Below are 21,223 nucleotides of genomic sequence, written 5' to 3'. Positions count from 1 at the left end.
AATGCAGATCACCGCTGAAAAAACACAGAACTAAACTAGGTGATTAGTTAGTAGCTGGCAGTGAGGGATACTGCAAGGATTAGTGCAGAAGGGGTGAGAGAGAGAGAGAGAGAGAGAGTCGTGCACAACAGCTTCTCTTTAATCAGTGGTGGAGGATTTATGGTGGAGAACATTTGGATGCAGAAAGTAATAATAGAAAAAGACACAAGACGGACTGAGGTTAAATCATGTGAGTTATGCTTTTCCTCTTTTATTTTCACTGTATCATGTTTTACTTTAGGTATTTAATGCATATAAAATATACATTTAATCAAACTGTTGACATTAATATTGTCTATACCGTAGATATAAAGTATCAAGCTTTGTATCTATTAGTGTCTTATTTCAGGTCTTATTTACAGTTAATACCTCCCTGCTTTTGTACATGTCTGTGTATTTATAAGCATATTACAGTCATGCTGTAAATTTCTTAAGATATAACCATGTAGACATTAATTTGCACCCTTCAGTTATTGAGTATCGATTGTTTTTGAGCAGTGAGAAAGTTCCCTCTTGGAAAATACATTTGATGATACATAGTGTAGGATTCCTAAGGTGGCAAAGATTAGTTTAAGTGGATTATAGGAATCCACCTCTATTTCTAGTGTCTGTGATCACGTGAAGTCACCTGCTGTATTCGCCTGTAACATCTCTGTTTGTTATGGAGGTTAAAGGTTTGCTTCTTTCCTGTCAGGGCTACTGTAAGTGCAGATGACTTTTTCTGGTAACTTTGTTTTGATAAGCTAATCTATTCCACAAAAAGGATCTGTTTTGTCATGGTTGGCAGCTATGGGCTGCTGTATTAGAGGTGAACCTTGCTTTTTTTGTTGGTTCATTTTCCATCTACTAACAGGAAGAAGTGGGGTTTAGACATCAATAAGTCTATTTGATTAATCAATCCAAGTATTTGGTGGAGGCATGTTGGATGATCTGATGGCTCACTGAAGCTTGTATACGTCCTGTAAACTCTGAGGTGCAACATTTCAAAAATAGCTTTTGAGATGTTTCCTTGTAAATAAAATGATGAACCAGCCAGCAGGCAATAAATGCCATCCACAGAGCTGCTGTTAAAAACAGCAGTAGAGCCCCAGCTGTGAGTCACCTTGTGCTCCTTTATGAAAGACAATGTATTGGCAAGGAATATCCACAATCTGTAGTTCCTCCAACAGTGCCGATCACCAGAGTGTCCAGCGTGTTTCCAGATCGATGAGGTGAAACGATAATGTTCTGAAGACAAACTACAGAAAAGTGCATCTTTGATGTTTTACAAAGTGCATTTTTAGCCTTTTGGGGTTTTTTTTGTATCCAAGATGTGATAATATGAACAACCCAGATACAAAATATTACCTCATTATCAAGGTGAGATGGAGATGGGTAGCAAAGGGGCTTGCAGATACAGAGGAACTTTAAGAAGACTAATGCAGCTTAAACTGCAAATCCTATATGAAAGGTTGATGTGCTGAATGGTATGCATGATTTACTCTTTAACCATAACACAAATCTGATTATTATATCATAGCTAATAATCTGTATATGCTGAACACCTTTCTAAGCTGTCTTCCTCTTGGCAGCACTTTCACAAAGTGCAGATTTTACAGTAATGTGCAAACATTTTTGAGTTTTGAGTTTTTAATCATAGGAACAAGTGAAGAACAAAGTGCTGATTCACATGTCTGCTGCATTTTGTGTCAGCTGGAATTGTCTCCTTTCCAGTTTATTCTATGCTAAAACAAGCACTCTTACTATGAATACCATTTATACAGTATCAGTCACAATAGGGTCATTTTACTCAGTTATACAACACTGCAAATAAAGAACATGAGAATGTGAGGCTGATGCAGAATATTAACACACTTTACTGGCTATTGTCATGTTTGACAAACTCTGAGATTCAGGTTTCTTTGTTTGTAACACGAGTTTTCTTAACAAAACAGGAAAAAGAAATCGTTATTCCAAAACCGTTGCTACTATTGTGTGTGAGGCATCCCTTCTCTTCAAGAGTTGGTTCACATTAATAATCTTTCAACTGAATTTCAGTCTTCTGATGTGTGATTTGGGTGGACTGTGTTTCTCCAAGCTTTAAATTCTGGACAGACACACACATTACTGACCAGGATTCTGACTTTGGGTGGAGCCCAGCTTAAAGCTGCTGTGACCCAGAAAACATGTGCAATTATCATCCAAAGGTTTTGGGGTGTTCCAAATCCCTCCAAACAGGTCGTTATTTAACACACCTTCCTGTGGCATAAACAGTAATATGATACATAGTATGATGCTTGCTATTATCCAGGATCCTCACTATACCATCTGAGGCTTATACCTACTGAGACATTTATTTGATTTAAACTAATATGTTATACGCTGATGATCCCATCCTGTAAAAAAATAAAATGAAGCATTAATTTATTTGCAATTGAAATAATTTAATTGTATTTTATTTTGACTCACATGTTTTTTATATTTTTGTGTGTAAATATGTTTTAACCTCTTTTTGATGCAGTTTAGTGTTAACAGCAATGTAAGGTGTGTATGACAACGGGACAACTTATAAATGCTTTCCATTCCAAAGTGCAAATCCATTCAAAATACACATACAGTGAATTATTCTATGTATCTATCTACATGCACAAACACAGACACACAAACATGCTTCGGTCTCCCTCTCTAATCCTCTACTTATACAATCAGGGGCTGTAAGGGTCATTGTAACAAAGCTTGCCAGCTGAACCAGATCTCATTATTGAAATATGTTGCCTATGAGCCTCTCCGTGTGCAGTAGTGCATATCAGCAGGGAGACATGTATCTAAATCAGGACTAATCACAGACAGATGGAGACAACAGTGGGAGGAGGAGTGAAGGAGAAGTGGTGACAGTGTGGGCGGAGAAAGGGGAGGAACCCTGGAGAGGCAAACTGTCCTTAATTTGGTTAAGCCTGAGATTTTTGGATTACCTTTGGCAATTAATCTTGTTACAGTGCTGTGCAGTGACAGAGGGATGTCTAGCGTGGGAGGGGCCTGTGTGTGTGTGTGTTTAAAAGTAACTAACCTTGTGGTCTGCTATGATGTAGCTTATTTATCTGCTCGGCTACATAGGTAGGATGAGTAATATGTATTTGTATTAGGTTGCTACATTGTAGAAAATGAAACAATGTAGCCACTTTCAAATGGACTAGAAGTGTGTTAGTGTAAAAAATGTATTTGCTATTAGCTATTGGTGAGTGAAGTCCTTAACCAGAGCAATTTGGTTCCCCCCAACTTTTACCTTTTTAAGTTTCACTACAAATTGTAGGGGCCACAAAGGGGCTACTTAAAAAAAATCAATCTAAATAATGAAATTAAATATCAATCAAAAATTGCCTTCTTAAACTGTTGCATATGTAGTCTAGAATATGCTGATTGTTCTATTAATCTTGTACATGTGGAACTCTAAAAGCACCTGATTTTACTGGGTAATTCAGTTTCCTGCTATATTATTATACATTCAGAAAACGTACAGATAAAATTACTTGTTATCTAGTTTGAACACAATGTATGAAATATGTGAATACCTTATCAAATATAACACAGATTAAACTACACAACAGCAGTCTATGTAAAAGGGATGAAGTTACAGTGACACTTACACACAAATGAGTTTGAATATTTCACTTACCTGATAAAACACAATGCTTTAGACTAAGCACACACTTTGAGCATGAGAATGAGGTGATGGAGAGAGGATTAAAGGGATTACAGCCAGGTCAAAGGTCAAAAAGGACAGAGAATGAAATGAGGGCACATTTAAATCAGAGTGAAACAGTGAGAAGAGCTATTACTTTACTGCACTTTGTAGTAATTCTGTTGCATCATGTAGGTAAAATTAAAAAATCCAATTAATCTAAAGACTAAACTTAGTGGAGGTTTTAACCTCCCCACAACCAATTTGTAATACTGTTCCCAAAAGCTGCCTACCATTGCTGGACATGTGTGGCTGCCTGATCACAACCATTTTATCAACCATATAAATATAAATTAACTGCTGTGCACCCGGCGAGAGGCAGGGTGCACCCTGCACAGGCCACCAATCTGTTGCAGGGAAACTCTAATTTAACTTCTAACAATGAATTTAATTTATTTGATTCATTTCATATCAATTTAATTTTCATATGCTTTTATATTTTTATATGTGAATGATGATCCGCAGCAAATGTCATCTCAAAGCACATTATAAGGCTTTACAATATAAAAAGGAAAATGACAACCAGATAGCAAGCGCTTGATGACAGTGGAAAGGAAAAACTCCCGCAGAACCAGATTCAGGGAGGGGCATGAGGGGAAGGAGAAAAATGAAAGCATACATAGACAAATGCACATTAATGACAAGCAGTAGTGGTGTATAAACACACAAAGAGAAGGACTGACTGTGACTGAACATGCATCTCTTCTGGTTTTCTGTCTCCTAAATCTGCCGATTTGCAATCCTATCGTCACGCTGCTGTCTCCGTCAAAGCTTGGATCATGTTATTTATTGTTTGTCTGCTTTCCTTTTTTTTTTTTTTTTACAGAGCAACAATGCGACTGGTCGACATGGCTGGAGTGCGGCTCCGCCGGGCAGCTGAGGAGGAGGAGAAGGAGCGGCCACCCCCTCCACCACCCGTCTCCCACCACCAGTTTAACAGCATGAAGAACAAGTTCTTTAATGAGCTTACACATCTGCCAAGTGAGCACACAACTATCTAAACATAACGTTACAGTTTAAGCTATGTTAGGTGAAAAGAAAAAAATCACAAACTTTCATATTGTAAACTTAAGGAAAATGTTAGATGAAAATTGTGCATCAGAAAGCAGATCAGGGTATCTATCTCAGTCTCTTTCATCTCATCATCCTGTCATTCATTTTTTCCATTCTGTCTTCTCTCGTTTCTTCTCCGTGTGACCTTTCTGTCCTGCTCTCCAAGATCATAAACTCAAGAGTAAGTTCATCTCACATCTCACGCTGCTGTGTTTGTCGCACAGAGTCACGTTCTTAAGGTTATTCCAACTCATCTTGGGCGGAACAGCAGACACATGAAAAAAGGCAACTGATAAAATGTTGACCCTAAAAGCAAGTATTTTATAGAGTCAGTCTTTAAGTTTATTTACTAATCTACAGTATAGCTAGCTACAATTTCTTAGAAACAGTAGTGCTTTGAGATAAATGCTCACAGTAAGAGTGCTAATAATTTGATTTAAACCAGTCAGAGGGCTGAGGGCCACTAAACCTGTTGGAAGCCCAAGAAACCATGATGTTGTGACCTGATTATGTTGGATGAAACATTAACATTAACACTTTAAAAGGGTTCGACTTTCTGACCTGTGCAGTGCGATCACTCTTTTCTTTTTATGCAGCACTAATCTACATTTCCCCTTCCTCTCACTCCTTTCTCCAGTGCCCATGTGGGCTGTGGGTGCCATTGTGGTTGTGGTCCTTGCTCTTGTCGGCTGCCTGGGATTCTGCATCTACAAGAAGTGCTTCAACAGCGGCAAAAAGCCCAAGAAGGCCCGCGAGAGGAAGGGAGGACGAGGACGCAGGAAGAAGGACAAGGAGGGAGAGGAGGGAGAGGAGAAAAAGGTGAGAAAAGATGAATTTCTTTTCTTCAAAAAGAAGAAAACCTGCACTACTTGGTAACTCTGCTTAGTTTGGTCTAAAATTCGCTTACTGTGGGTTGTGCAGTAGAGGGGCAACATTGAGACAACCCCCAAAACAAGAATGTTTTTACACGTGGAGGATTTTTACCCCTTATCTTTTATTAGTTTTGCATTTGGCTACAGTCAGTGTTACCACTGGTAGCATGAGGCTACATATTTATAACCCCTCCAGGATGCCACATTAATATATTCCACTGTCAGCGAGTTTGCTGTCTCTCAAGAGCATGGAGGAGATTCCAGGACACAAACAGATATTCTAGGAGAGCTGGATCAGACTCTAGAGGATCTTTTATTCAGCAGGACCAGAATCTGCTTCTTTGTGCGAGGAAGAACAGGATGAAGACTTCCTGAGCTACAACATGACATCCATCTGGAAGCTGGTGTGAATGTGTGTGACCAAACACAAAAACAGATTTCATGAGGGTAGCCTCAGGGCCTCTAGTGGGCCCTCTGCTTATGGCACTGTGAACCTGATTTCTATTTGCAATAGAAGACCAGAACTGGCAGGTCCACCACTGACGTCTAATGCCCCACAGGTGGTCTGCAGAAGCTGTGGAGAGCATTATGATGCCTGTAACATTATTCAGCATGACAAATTTGGTGGTGGGTCAGTGATTGTCTGAGGAAGCGTATCAATGGAGGGACACAGATCTCTACAGGCTATGCAACATTCACCCTAACTGCCACATATTATCACACATTTGCACAGCTTTTTATGCTAACTTAGCAGCTATTAGGAACAGAAAGAAAGGGAAGCCTAAGGCCCAAGGCTAGCCTAATTTATCCTAAATGGTAGCAGAATGGCTGCAGTATCAAATTTAAAATTAGGAAATGAGGGTGTTATTAGGTATTATTATTATTATTGGGATGTGATTCAAGAAAGATCCGTGGCTGCATACATCCTCCACCCTCTGCATGTCAACAGATGGAGTTAGCTGCAGCTCTGGGTTTTCTATCTGATTGTAATCACTGATTAACTGTTCACAGCTGTTTGGCCTTTATCCAGGTTGAGACTAGTGATGGCCGAAATCACTGCTTAAACTGCACACAACAGCCACAGTGCACTAGGGTAAACACAAAAAGAGTTGACCGAGTCAGAACTGCCAATACTTTGCTTTTGGGCACTGGAGAATATAGATTATTTCATCAAAGGGTTATATTTTCACACAGACTCCAAACCAGAGTATTACATTTAAATATTTACATTTAAGGCTTCCTTGTTCATTTTCTTTTCCATATTTTAGACATTTTGCAGAATCATGGTACTTTTTGTGAACCTAAGGCATGGTGTGTTAACTTCTATCCAATTTGTGTGTCTTCCAGGAAGGAGAGGAAGGGAAGGCGGAGGAGGAGAAAGAGTTCTTTGGCAAACTTGAGTACACACTGGATTATAACTTCACTGATAATCAGGTACACACACGTTTAACCCAATAAAAGAAGGATTTTATGACCTCCATCTAACATCTGTTTCCTCCCTCCTCTTGCAGCTGATAGTTGGCATCCTCCAGGCTCAGGATCTCCCAGCCATGGACATAGGCGGCACCTCAGACCCCTACGTCAAAGTCTACATGTTGCCAGACAAGAAAAAGAAATTTGAAACCAAAATCCAGCGCAAGAACCTCTGCCCTGTGTTTAATGAGACCTTCACCTTTAAGGTTTGAATCACACTGATGATATTATATGGTGCATTTTTAAATCGCTGAGCACCACCTCATCACTCAACATTGTTAATAATTTTCTTCTTCAGATACCCTACAGTGAACTGGGCGGTCAGACTTTGGTGCTGCAAGTTTTTGACTTTGACCGTTTTGGTAAACATGATGTCATCGGTGAAATCAAGATCCCCATGAACTCTATAGACCTCGGCCAGCCAATACATGAATGGCGGGATCTGGTTGGAGGAGAAAAAGAGGAGGTAAAGGTGTTTTTCCATCTCCTGGAAACATGATAAATCTAATGGTACATACCGGCTTTGGGCAAGATAACCAAATCCCTGTGTTTATTTTTTGTTCCTGACAGCAAGAGAAACTCGGTGATATCTGTATTTCCCTTCGTTATGTCCCCACTGCCGGAAAGTTAACGGTTAACATTATGGAAGCCAAGAATCTAAAGAAGATGGATGTTGGAGGACTGTCAGGTGAACACACATACTCGTACTTGTGCTTGTTCTAAAGACTCTGGAGAGCTCTGCTAACTCGTTATCCTGATGTCATGTCTCTCTCTCTCTCTCTCAGATCCCTTCGTTAAGGTAGTTCTTCAACACAACGGCAAACGAATCAAAAAGAAGAAGACGTCAGTCAAGCAAAACACACTGAATCCTTACTTCAATGAGAGCTTCAGCTTCGAGATCCCGTTCTCCCAGATCCAGGTTTGTATGCATCACAGTTTGACCACGTCATATTTAGACCAGAGGGTTGCATCAATGGACAGGGCTTAAATTGTGTAACTGTTTTTCCTGTGGTTGCATTCAGCTTGTGCACTATTTTATTTTAGGAGGTCTGAAACAGAGGCTGTTAGAAATACTGCTGTGCCAGTTTTAGACTGAAAATTCCAGCACTGTGTTTGAATGAGAAGAAACACAAACATCTGGAAAATGTGCCCCCATGTTTGCCTCTCGATTGGCTCTTGAAACTCAAAAGAATAAAGGCAACATTTTTACCTAGCTCGTATAGATTTTGTGATTTCATCTTGTGCTTCTTGCAGAGATTTTTCTTTAGTCTTGCCCCAACTTCCTCTAATGATACTCATGCCACAGTTTTAATATGTTGTATTATTTGCAAAGTTCACATATGCCCGGTATGTTATATAGTTTAACAGGAGACTGAGCAGAGAAAACACTGAAATAATATAGGTTTAAATTTCAAATGAATTAGTTTGATTTAGCCTTCTCAGAAGACCAGTCACTACATGTATCAACCCTTTAACGCTGGAACCATGTAATAATTTAAATTAAAAAAAAAAAATAGTGTTTATCAAACCGTCTGAGAATTAAAAAGAAAAAAAGTTAATTTACAAATATTATTTCATATAGTTTTAACTTGTATCATAATTGCAACATGGAGCATTTTTGCAATTTGTTGCTTAAAAAGTATTTTTTTTGGGGGGGGGCAGGACGTCTCACTGATGATGATGATGCTTACACTAGGTGTTAAGAGGTTAAATTATAAATGTGAAAGTACTACCAAAGTATTCCAGAGGGACGCGACAAGACAATGATCCAAATCTACAACAGGATGGCTGAAAAAAAAAGAATGAAGGTGTTGCAATGACCAGTCAGTATCAACCTGATTGAAATGCTGTGGCAGGACTTTAAGAGAGGTTTACACAAACAAAAGCCCTCAAGCTTCAGTGACTTGAAGCAAGATTGTTGAAGAGTGGGTTAAAATTGAATTTAAGTAATTATTGCTAAAGGTGAGTCTACAAGCCACTGAATCATGAATTGTACCTAGTGAGTCCTGTTAAAACTTTCTTTTTCATAGGACTACATTACCCAGTAGCTAAACCTGACCAACCATCATAAACTGAGTTTACTCAAAAGCTTTACAATAACATCACTCAACTTGGAATAAAGGTGCACACCTGACCCTCATCTGTCTCCTCACACAGAAACTTCAGGTGCTGATCACCGTATACGACTATGACAAGCTGGGCAGCAACGATCCCATTGGCAAGTGCTGGATTGGCTACGGCGCCTCAGGCGTCGGGCTGCGCCACTGGTCAGACATGCTGGCCAATCCTAGGCGTCCTGTGGCCCAGTGGCATACGCTGCTGCCCGAGGAGGAGGTGGATGCTGCTCTGAAGGCCCCCATCCGCTAAAGACGCTCACATAGTAACTTACACATGTGTACAGCATCATGTGCATAGCAGGGTGTTTGTTTCAATAATAAACCAAACGCCTGTAGTTTTATAACTTAATGCATTTTTAACCATATTTCAGTTTTAAATGTAATTCCTTTTGTAACATAACTTCGGGATGTCATTGTATGACTGCGTGTTATACTGAGTGCATCCTATAGAGATGCTTACAAACATATGCATATTAACTGCACACTTCCTCTGAATGGCTCACAAAGTATAAATTAAAGAGCCACAACACAGTTTAACATTTTGCTTCCATAAAGCTGGAGGACTAACAAAACTGCATCATCTAAGATTTTAGCTGAGCTTCAAGGCAAAAGTCTTCTACTCTTTGTTATTTATTGACCATATTATCATTAAGCTTTATACTGACTTATGTAGTCAAAACCTGTCTTCAGGTTAATTCTGATTGTCTTCTTTAGTATTAGTATAATTATGTAGCAGTTAACGTTGCTATTCTGGTACTCTGCCTGGTTAATAGAGTTCTCCAAAATAGCACTACATTTCCTAGAAACCCTGCTTCTCCTGCTTTTCGATTGATTTTTATGACCAGCAACAGCCCAGTCTTATATTACATTAGCATGGCCACTAGCAGGTTTAAGTGCAAGGATGCTAATCTGTTAGCAGATTTCCTGCCTCAAAGTTCTGTTTAATGAAGTTTTATACAACAACATTGGGTCTAATGACTGAGGTTAAAGAGCTGAACATTATAGAATTTAGGAGAAATGTGAAATATTGCTCTTAACATTTAGTAGTTAAAAATGTTAAAAATGTGGTTTTGTTAGTTTCTTACAGTACAAATAGACCAAATAGCAAAAACTAGCCTACCGAGCCTGTTGCTGTCAGTTCTCGTTGTTGTATTGTCCCAGAGGAGCTCTGAGCTCATGTGTGAATCTTCTTCTCAAATTTCTATTCCTTATTTTGTCCCATGAATTTATCTTCATGGCTCCTGTTTTCAACACAACCTAAAACTTTTCAATGAAAGTGATGAAATTTGTTGTATCTAGTGTTCCATGTTTTACTTCTTATTTATCTTTCTCTTTGTGGTTCCTTCTCTGTTTGTGTGTATAAACTGTATAAAGAACTGTATAAAGAAAGATGTTTTCATTTTCATTGCATATAATGTGACTGTAAATAAATAGGTGAATAAATGTTTCCAAACAATGACAAATGCATTTATTTATTATGTGTCAGATTGGAAAATTTAACACATAATACTGCACATTAGAGGTTTTACTGAACTTAAAATTACCAGCACTGAAAGTGGAGTCTATTTTTCTGCCCAATCTGTATGGTGGTGGCTTTTATTTCAGTGTACCAGTGTGTGTGTGTGTGTGTGTGTGTGTGTGTGTGTGTGTTGATTCAATGAGGCGAGTGAAAGACTGGATTAACACTGTGTCCTTTTTAGTCCTTGTCTCACACAATGAGCCAAACATGTGAGGGAGGCATTAGAGAGAGGCACAGGGTGTCACAGGAAAGGAAAATGAAGAATTACCCAAAGCACCCTCCATCGTCCATACAAGACAACCCTTCACACCAAGGAGTATTAACCTGACACATTTTATTGTAAACCATTTCTTACAGTCTTTTTTTTTTTTTTTTTTACATCGCCCGTAATCAGTGTGTTAACTCATTTTGAAAATCAGTGGATGTGATAGTACTGATGCAGGCCCATTAAGTGAATGTGTAAGTTTAATTAAATTCAGACCAACACTGTTGGACATTTACCAATTCTAGTTAACTGCAGACGGACAGATGGATGTCTCAACATGCCATAAACTTGCAGGTCCTTCGGCCAGATGAGCAGGAAAAACAACAAAAAACATCAGTTTTGAGGAAGGATCCAAAAGAAAATTTGTGTTTGTTTGAATTTGAAAAATTATTCATTAAACTTTAATTCTTTTTCTTTCCCCTTAACAGACAGTGAAATGATCATGTTGGATCTGATGTGTGTAAAAACTGTTGCATTCTAATGTTAATAAAGCAGATGGGGTCGTATCCTGTTGGACTTACTGCTTGGTTTGGTTTTCATGTGTTAGGTTTACTATTCAGTGGGTTTAGGGACCAAATCTATATGGTTAGGTTTACAAAAAAAATGAAGTTTGGGTTTATTCTCGCGGAATTAGAGGTAAGAGTACTGCATGCGTCACAGCAGTGGTCCCCAACCCCCGGGACACAGACCGGTCATTTGGTACCGGGCAGCGAGAGTTGAGGCTCGGGTGTGAAATTCATGGTTTTTCAGTTCAATTCAATTCAATTCAATTCAGTTTTATCTATATAGCGCCAAATCACAACAACAGTCGCCTCAAGGTGCTTTATATTGTACAGTAGATTGTAAAACAATAGATACAGAGAAAAACCCAACAATCATATGACCCCCTATGAGCAAGCACTTTGGCGACAGTGGGAAGGAAAAACTCCCTTTTAACAGGAAGAAACCTCCAGCAGAACCAGGCTCAGGGAGGGGCGGGGCCATCTGCTGCGACCGGTTGGGGTGAGAGAAGGAAGACAGGATAAAGACATGCTGTGGAAGAGAGACAGAGGTTAATAACAGATATGATTCAATGCAGAGAGGTCTGTTAATACATAGTGAGTGAGAAAGGTGACTGGAAAGGAAAAACTCAATGCATCATGGGAATCCCCCAGCAGCCTACGTCTATTGCAGCATAACTAAGGGAGGATTCAGGGTCACCTGGTCCAGCCCTAACTATATGCTTTAGCAAAAAGGAAAGTTTGAAGCCTAATCTTAAAAGTAGAGATAGTGTCTGTCTCCTGAATCCAAACTGGAAGCTGGTTCCACAGAAGAGGGGCCTGAAAACTGAAGGCTCTGCCTCCCATTCTACTTTTAAATACTCTAGGAACAACAAGTAGGCCTGCAGAGCGAGAGCGAAGTGCTCTAATAGGGTGATATGGTACTACAAGGTCATTAAGATAAGATGGGGCCTGATTATTTAAGACCTTGTATGTGAGGAGCAGGATTTTGAATTCTGGATTTAACAGGAAGCCAATGAAGGGAAGCCAAAACAGGAGAAATATGCTCTCTCTTTCTAGTCCCTGTCAGGACTCTTGCTGCAGCATTTTGGATTAGCTGAAGGCTTTTCAGTGAGTTTTTAGGACTTCCTGATAATAATGAATTACAGTCGTCCAGCCTGGAAGTAATAAATGCATGAACTAGTTTTTCAGCGTCACTCTGAGACAGGATATTTCTAACTTTAGAGATGTTGCGCAAATGGAAGAAAGCAGTCTTACATATTTGTTTAATATGTGCGTTGAAGGACATGTCCTGGTCAAACGTGGTTTTTATGGTTTGTATCGGTTTTTAGTGGGTTTTTTTTTTATCGTTTTTATCATTAACTCAGTTTCCCTGGGCCTTTTCCCATGTGTTATGAATAAATCTTTTTTTTTTTTTTTTATACTGGTTTTATATTGTTGTATTTATCCGCGACACCTTAAAGGCCGTTCAGTAAAAAAGGTTGGGGACCGCTGCATTACAGGACCTGTGCTAAAGGATAAACTGCGGGTATCTTTAACAGATAACAGCAGAAACACTGGCTAAACAGAAGTATTCAACAGAGCACATAAAATGTTGTAAGTCACCAGAACATACATTTTGCTATCACTTATTAGCTATAGAATAATAAAACAATATATAACTGATAAATATATTGATTTTAAAAAGTTATACAATCGACTAAATAAGTTTAAATGAAAAACTGCCGTGCAGTCCTCTGCTTCCATGGCAGTGCAGTGCCACTATAGTCCACCTGAGGGAGCATGTTGCTTTGCTTTGATTTTAGACTGCTTCTGAAATCGCTGCAATCATTGCAACTCAAAAGCCGGATCAACCAGATATGGTGCAACTCTACAAAGTCACATTTCAAACTGAAGCTGACCTGTGACACATGCCAGTTGGATTTGTCCTGATAATTGCTGGGCCAATTACACTACAATGCACAAGTGTCTTTATGCCTGTTTTCCTTCAGGCTCTTTCCAAGAAAACATTTATAATGTCTAGCTGACAGTGTTCTGCCACTTTCCCACAGCAGCACCTCTAATGAACACACGATTTAGTTGCAGCTTGTATCAAACAAAAGCCCCACTCAACAGTAAATTATACTTATTTTATGTTAGCTTAAATAAAAAAAAAAAATGTAATAATCGTTCATGTTATGATGCGTTTGTACCTGCTGTTGCTTGTCCTTTCAGGTTGTGCAATGCTGTGTTCTGGGTTTCTTGTTAGTTTCATAGGCAGCTCAGATAAAGGCTTGTCATGTGAAACACTAATTATGATAAAGCTTCAAACATTACTAACTGTTGGGAAATATTTCAGTATGGAAAACATGTTGATTTTTGCAGAAGTGTTGTGTTTTCCTTCTTTGAGACATGCCACATTGCTACCAATCTGGTGCTCTACCCTGTGCCGCACAGACTGACTCTTCAACCTCTAACGCTGTGGTGTAACCCTGAACACCACCCTGAAACCTAATCCTACAATCATGCTTCTTTTATATGTAGTTTTTGTTCCCTTTGAATATTTTCTCTCAAGTGTTGTCAAGGGGATTAAAAAAAAATAAAAACGGTAAATTATTAAGCATTGTATGTCAAAACGTAAGTTTGATGTCAACTCTCTGGTGGCTGGTTCTTCAGCTGCTGCTATTTTGCACAGTGTGCACCAACTACTTACCTCCATCCAGGAGGTTATGTTTTTGTTAATGTTTGCATGTGATGACGACTGTGTTTAGACTGTTCCTTCCCATTCCATGCAAGGCCACCTGGGTTGGCTGGAAGACTGTTTACTTAGCCTAGCAGGACGAAGGACACTATCTCAGCTGAACTCTGGACACACACACACATACATATACACTGATATGCACACACTCATCCCCCCTCCCTTTCCAAACGCCTTCGACGCTTATTCCCTTCCGATGCTGACGGTGGATCAAGGAGACCAGCGCACAGGCTGCAGGCCCGGATGTGCTGTCTAAATCGGCTGTCTCTCACCCTTTACCCCCCCCCTGTTGCTTGTCATGTGTTTCTTTGGTGTATTAAGAGTTTTTTCATGTGCAGAGGTGTTTTTTTCTGTTCTCAAACTGATCTCCCTGTTGGAGCTCAGTCTGGGTGGAGTTATTTTTTTCTCCTTATCTTTCCTCATGTGGTGCATTTTCCATTGTTATACCTCTCTGACCCGTCTTCCCCATGTGATGTTTTGAGTAATGTATGTATGGTCAGAGGATAAGATGGCACCGCCATTGCGTGCAATAGGTCGGCAGCCTTATGAAATTTCCCCTTGTGGGACTAATAAAGGTATATCAATATGTGTGTCATTCTGTCTGCACATGCAAACATGATAGCTGAAAAAGTTTTGAGATAATTCATTTAATCTATTAACATTTTGTTTACATCCACTAAGGTCTTCAAGGTCACGTTACTGATTTATTGGTTGCAAATATATTAAAGAATATGATTCTTAAAAGTGTGGTGTGTTCTGTCAGTGTATACAAAGTATCATATAACGATCTAAAATTAACTGATGTGAAGGTCAAACTGATAATAATGCCACTGTGATGGACCGACCAGTAAAGCAAAATTAGACACAGATTAAAGTCCATAAAAAGTTTTTATTTAACCCAAAAATCAAACTTTAAATTATACAAAAAAATCTTAATTCTGGGCCCATAAAAGAGGTCAAAGTAACAGAGCTCTACTCAAAAGCTGGCAACAAACAAACTGACCCACTTAAATGAGACCAAGGGGAAACTTAAACAGTGTGTGATCAGCCCACAAAGACAAATAGGCTAGACACAAAAACCTGACTGAAACTAACATAAGAAATTCCATTTCCCGGGATGATCCACAGTTGTCGTATGGCCTAATTTGCAGGTCTCCATATAAGCTTGCTCCGCCACTTTTCCACCTCTTAAGTCATCAACCAAGGCACTGGGAGCAGCTGCTACTGAGGTAGCTCAGAAAACAAAGAAAGATGAAATGATACACATATCAGTGTAAAGTAAAAGTGCGCACTTATTTTAGAATACAGTATTGTTTGATTGTATACGTAAATTAATTCTAAAGCAAAATTAATTCTTACTACACTTTAAGGAATGTCTTAAAGACATAAAGACCTGGATGGCCGCTAACTTTCTGCTTCTTAATTCAGATCAAACTGAGGTTATTGTACTCGGCCCTGAAAATCTTAGAAATATGGTATCTAACCAGATTCTCTGGATGGCATTACCTCGGCCTCCAGTAACACTGTGAGGAACCTTGGAGTCATTTTTGACCAGGACATGTCCTTCAGTGCACATATTAAACAAATATGTAAGACTGCTTTCTTCCATTAGTGCAACATCTCTAAAGATGAAAACTAGTTCATGCATTTATTACTTCCAGGCTGGACGACTGTAATTCATTATTATCAGGAAGTCCTAAAAACTCCCCGAAAAGCCTTCAGTGAATCCAAAATGCTGCAGCAAGAGTCCTGACAGGGACTAGAAAGAGAGAGCAGATTTCTCCTGTTTTGGCTTCCCTTCATTGGCTCCCTGTTAAATCCAGAATTCAAAATCCTGCTCCTCACATACAAGGTCTTAAATAATCGGGCCCCATAGAATAGAATTAGAATAGAATTCAACTTTATTGTCATTGCACATGCACAGGTACAGGGCAACGAAATGCAGTTTGCATCCATCCAGAAGTGCTTTAGTGATATAGATATATTACAATATATATTAGCAATAATATAGATATGTAAGTATATTACAGAAATGGGTCTATTATGGTATGTTATAATGTACACGGTATGAAGTATGTTGTGAATATTCTATAACTATAAGTATGTACAGGCTGTAGTGAGTACAAGCTATGTACAGGCTATGAACAGGATATAAATATGAAAAACTATACAGAATATGAAATAAATAACTTTACAGAAATCTGAGATATACAGTTATACAGAAATGGGAACTATGCAAGTTGTAAACAGTTGTAGGGTTAAAAATTATCGTATGTACAGAATGATTATTTACAGAGCTATACAGTAGTGCAGTTGAGATAAATTAGATATGTGGATAATTTCTACAGTATCTATATAAAGTGCTAGTGGTTGTGAGTGGTGGTTCAGTCCATGTTATTATTGTGTGTTTGAGGGTACAGTTGTCCATTGTGGGTGTGTGTATGTTCAGTCCATGTGTTAACATGGGTCAGATGTCAGGAGGCAGAGTTCAGGAGTCTGACAGCTGTGGGGAAGAAGCTGTTCCGGTACCTGGTGGTCTTAGTCCGGCGGCTCCTGTAGCGCCTCCCAGAGGGCAGGAGGGTGAAGAGTCCATGTGATGGGTGACTGGGGTCTCTGATGATTTTCCCAGCCCTTTTCAGACACCGCTTCCTGTAGATGTCTTTTATGGGAGGAAGTGGTGCTCCGGCGATGCGCTGGGCAGTTTTCACGACCCTCTGCAACGCCTTCCGGTCCGAGGCAGAGCAGTTCCCGTGCCAGACTGTTATACAGTTGGTCAGGATGCTCTCGATGGTGCAACGATAGAAGTTCACCAGGATGTCTGAGGACAGGTGGTTCTTCCTCAGAGTCCTCAAGAAGAAGAGGCGCTGGTGAGCCTTCTTGACCAGCTTGGAGCAGTTGGTCGTCCAGGTGAGATCCTCGGAGATGTGGACTCCCAGGAACTTGAAGCTGCTCACACGCTCCACAGCCGTCCCCTTAATGTGGATGGGTGGATGTGGGTCAGCATTCCTCCTGTAGTCCACGATGAGCTCCTTGGTCTTCTCGGTGTTAAGCAGCAGGTTGTTTGTGTCGCACCACTCAGCCAGACGATCCACCTCCTCCCTGTAGGCGGCCTTTTCATATCCTTATGGTAGCAATATATTGTCTGTCACACACACTTTCAAAAATGGAAAAATGCTGCCACTTTTTGCTGTTTTGTGATAACAGAATACCATTTCTTAACTATCAATGGACTAACTGCAGCTGCCACTGAATGTAATATTTGACAAAAACAAACCCTCCCATCATTACTGGCAAGACCCATCACAGGTAACTTGGTTAAGTGCTAAAAGTTGTAATTGCTTTTCTTCAACAGGCTTGCGCAAAACCGTGCATATGACTTAAATAAAGTTCAGTTTCACTAAATGGATGAGGTTTTATAAAGTGGGACGCTTAAACATTAGCAATGCTGTCATTTCTACTGCGTTCACATCAGAGAATTAAAGTGAACACAATAATAATATTAGTAGCAAAACTGACACTATTAGGTGTACAGCCAAACTGGCGAATATGAACTCTTTCATGTTCCCAAAGCGCAATATAAAACTACTGGCTAGATCGTAACTACTTGTTTATGCACATGTTTGTCCATGTTGCTACCCGTATAAACACGTTAGCTTAGCCTTAGTTTACTAGCTTACCAGCCGAAAACCTCTCCTTTTAGCTTTCCGTTTCCTGTCATTTTCACTTCTGTTATGCAATTTATTATGTTTACAAGGTGCGTAAATAAATGTCTGTTTACCTTGTTTCTCGTACCAGTAATCGCTATTAGATGTCGCGCAGTTGTTAGACGTCACAGCGTTCTAATGACAACTTCCGAACCAGAAATTTCAGAATAAAATCATCCATAAACTGAACTGACCGAAAACGACTTCCTACAAATGGGCTGAAGCGATTCATTTGTTAACATAGCCTTGCTGCTACTATGTAAATTGAGACATTTCTAAGGTAGAGAGGTCGTAATTCAGCCATTCATCATAAATATTTGCTGTATTATTTTCACTGTTCCAGCACAAAATATATGGCAAACTAATCGTATGCACTCACCAGCCACTATATTTGCTTTATGTGAGTGAAGTTGCCCCCCACTTTCTTCAAATCTAACAAAAGTGGTATCAAACGTTTGTGCTACGTTTGTGCTGGTTTGTGCTGCAAAGATTTTCGTTTGTGCCGCTTTCATTTTAAAGATGTTAATAAAAATTTCTAGAGGTCATCAGAGGTCAAACCGGCCCCCCCATGTTAATTAAATCAAACAAAACTGGTGTCAATCAACTGTGCTACGTTTGTGCTGGTTTGTGCTGCTAAAATTGTCGTTTGTGCTGCTTCTGTTTTAAAGATATTAATGAAAATGTAAAGGTCAAAAGATCGACCACCCACATCACCCAAATCAAACAAAATTGATGTCAAACGTTTGTGCTATGTTTCTGCTGCAAAAATGTTTGTTTGTGCTGCTATCATTTTAAAAATATTAATAAATTAATGTCTTAATGCGGGCTTAATCATCCAGATAAGTAAATCCCAAAAGGTTGATTCTGCAGATCCAGTTTGTGAATGATGGTGTTGAAAGCTGAACTGAAGTTCATGAACGGCATTCTAACGTATGAGTCTATAGTGTCCAGATGTGTGAGGGCTGAGTGAAGGGCAGTTGAAATTGCATCATCGGTTGAGCGTTTTGACCGGTATGCGAACTCAAATGGATCCAGGTTGGGGGAAAGAGATAATTTGATTTGATGCATGACTAACCGTTACAAGCACTTCATAATGATTATTATTATCATTATTATTATTATTATTCATAAGGATAGGATTGTGTGTATGAGGGTACAGTTGTCCATTTGTTTGTTTTGTCTGTTGTGTGTGTGTAGGTGGTTGTGGGTGTGTGTATGTTCAGTCCATGAGTTTAATGTTGGTCAGATGTCAGGAGTTCAGGAGTCTGACAGCTGTAGGGAAGAAGCTGTTCTGGTACCTTGTGGTCTTAGTCCAGAGGCTCCTGTAGCGCCACCCAGAAGGAAGAAGGGTAGATGTTTTGTATGGCAGGAAGTGGTGCTTCGGCGATGCGCTGGGCAGTTTTCATGACCCTCTGCAACGCCTTCCAGTCCGAGGCAGAGCAGTTTCCATACCAGATTGTTGTACAGCTGGTCAGGATGCTCTTGATGGTGCAGCGATAGAAGTTCACCAGGATGTCTGAGGACAGGTGGTTCTCAGGAAGAAGAGGCCCTGGTGAGCCTTCTTGACCAGCTTGGAGCAGTTGGTCATCCAGATGAGATCCATCGTTGTCACTGATGAGGCCAATCACCGCGGTGTCATCTGCAAAGTTAATGATGGTGTTGGAACCATCAGCAGGTCTGCAGTCGTGGGTGAAGAGGGAGTAGAGGAAAGGGCTCATCCCACAGCCTTGTGGTACACCGGTGTTCATTGTGATGGTAGATGAGCAGTGGTTATCCAGCCGGACATGTTGGGGGCGGTTGGTCAGGAAGTCCAGTAACCATTTGCAGATGAGGGAACTGATGCCCAGGTCTGTCAGTTTCCTGATGAGTTGTGAGGGGTGGATTGTATTGAACGCTGAACTGAAGTCTATAAACAGCATTCTGGCGTAGGTGTTGTTGTTGTCCAGGTGTGAGAGGACAGAGTGCAGTGCGATGGAGACTGCATCCTCTGTGCTCCTGTTCTGGCGGTATGCGAATTGGTGGGGGTCCAGGGTGGGGGGGAGACAGGATTTGAAGTGTGCTAGGACCAGCTGCTCTAAGCACTTAGTGATGATGGGGGTGAGTGCTACTGGGCGGTAGTCATTGAGGCAAGATGGGTTGGAGTTTTTGGGTATTGGGACGATGGAGGTGGATTTGAAGCAGGCCGGTACCACAGCGTGGGCCAAGGACAGGTTGAATATGTCTGTGAGCACTCCTGCAAGCTCCCCAGAACACGCTCTGAGAACACGCCCGGGGATGCCATCAGGGCCTGCAGCCTTGTGGACATTGATCCTGCTCAGCACCGCTCCTACATCGGTGGGGGAGAGAGTCAGAGGTTGGTGGTCTGGCGTCACGTCTGCTTTGGCTGTGGTTGTGGGGTTCCCTCGCTCAAAACGAGCATAAAAGTTGTTGAGCTCGTTGAGGAAGAAGACATCAGAGGATGCGGGGGAGGGTTTGGTGGTCCTGTAGTCTGTGATGGTCTGGAGTCCTTGCCACATGCGTCGGGGGTTGGAGTTGGAGAAGTGTTCTTCTACCTTCTTTTTGTAATGGTGTTTGGCTTTTTTGATGCCCTTCTTTAGATTAGCCCTGGCTGTGCTGTAGGCGTGTGCATCTCCTGACCTAAAGGCGGTGTTGCGGGCCTTCAGGAGGAGACGAACATCCCGGTTCATCCAAGGCTTCTGGTTGGGGTACATGGTGATCCGTTTCTGGGTGGTGACACTGTCTGTGGTTTTGGAGATGTAATCCAGTACAGATGAGGCGTACTGGTCCAGGTCTGTGTGGGTGAACGTATTCCAGTCTGTGTTTTTAAATCTGTCCTGGAGCACTGCGTCTGTCCCCTCTGGCCACACTTTAATTGTCCTCACAGCAGGTTTCACACATTGGATGAGTGGTGAATACCGAGGTGTGAGGAACAGGGAGAGATGGTCCGATTGTCCAATGTGGGGGAGGGGTGTGGCTTTGTAGGCTCCAGCCAGATTGGAATACACATGGTCTAAATCTTATCTTAATGACCTTGTAGTACCATATCACCCTATTAGAGCACTTCACTCTTGCACTGCAGGCCTACTTGTTGTTCCTAGAGTATTTAAAAGTAGAATGGGAGGCAGAGCCTTCAGTTTTCAGGCCCCTCTTCTGTGGAACCAGCTTCCAGTTTGGATTCAGGAGACAGACACTATCTCTACTTTTAAGATTAGGCTTCAAACTTTCC

At 40.6% G+C, this 21,223-nt stretch overlaps 1 protein-coding gene across 2 annotated transcripts; it reads left to right on the top strand.

The window, feature by feature from the left end:
* Nucleotides 1-107: 107 nt before the first annotated feature.
* syt5a (synaptotagmin Va) lies at nt 108-10,753 on the top strand. 2 transcript variants are annotated; one of them, XM_084927000.1, is made up of 10 exons: nt 108-229; nt 4,584-4,738; nt 4,977-4,991; nt 5,448-5,629; nt 7,030-7,116; nt 7,194-7,361; nt 7,454-7,621; nt 7,726-7,843; nt 7,941-8,074; nt 9,313-10,753. In XM_084927000.1, the coding sequence occupies exons 2-10, from the start codon at nt 4,591-4,593 to the stop codon at nt 9,520-9,522; spliced, it is 1,230 nt and encodes a 409-aa protein (XP_084783126.1). In that variant the 5' UTR covers nt 108-229; nt 4,584-4,590; the 3' UTR covers nt 9,523-10,753. The 2 variants fall into 2 exon arrangements, with proteins under 2 accessions (XP_084783126.1, XP_084783127.1); XM_084927001.1 differs by lacking the exon at nt 4,977-4,991 and having other exon boundaries at nt 109-229; nt 9,313-10,752.
* The last annotated feature ends 10,470 nt before the right edge of the window (nt 10,754-21,223 follow it).

The sequence above is a fragment of the Perissodus microlepis genome, chromosome 4 (genome assembly GCF_051167445.1).
Source record: "Perissodus microlepis isolate ML-2025 ecotype Zambia chromosome 4, ASM5116744v1, whole genome shotgun sequence".
NCBI classification, from domain to species: domain Eukaryota; kingdom Metazoa; phylum Chordata; class Actinopteri; order Cichliformes; family Cichlidae; genus Perissodus; species Perissodus microlepis.
Note: the sequence above shows the minus strand (reverse complement) of the source record. Positions and strands in the feature narration are given on the sequence as shown.

Excerpts from the sequence above, each read along its gene's own strand:
- syt5a (XM_084927000.1), top strand. The coding sequence starts at position 4,591 with ATGCGACTGGTCGACATGGCTGGAGTGCGGCTCCGCCGGGCAGCTGAG. Across the intron at positions 7,117-7,193 it reads ATAACTTCACTGATAATCAG|CTGATAGTTGGCATCCTCCA; the intron begins GTACACACACGT and ends CTCCTCTTGCAG. Across the intron at positions 7,622-7,725 it reads TTGGAGGAGAAAAAGAGGAG|CAAGAGAAACTCGGTGATAT; the intron begins GTAAAGGTGTTT and ends TGTTCCTGACAG.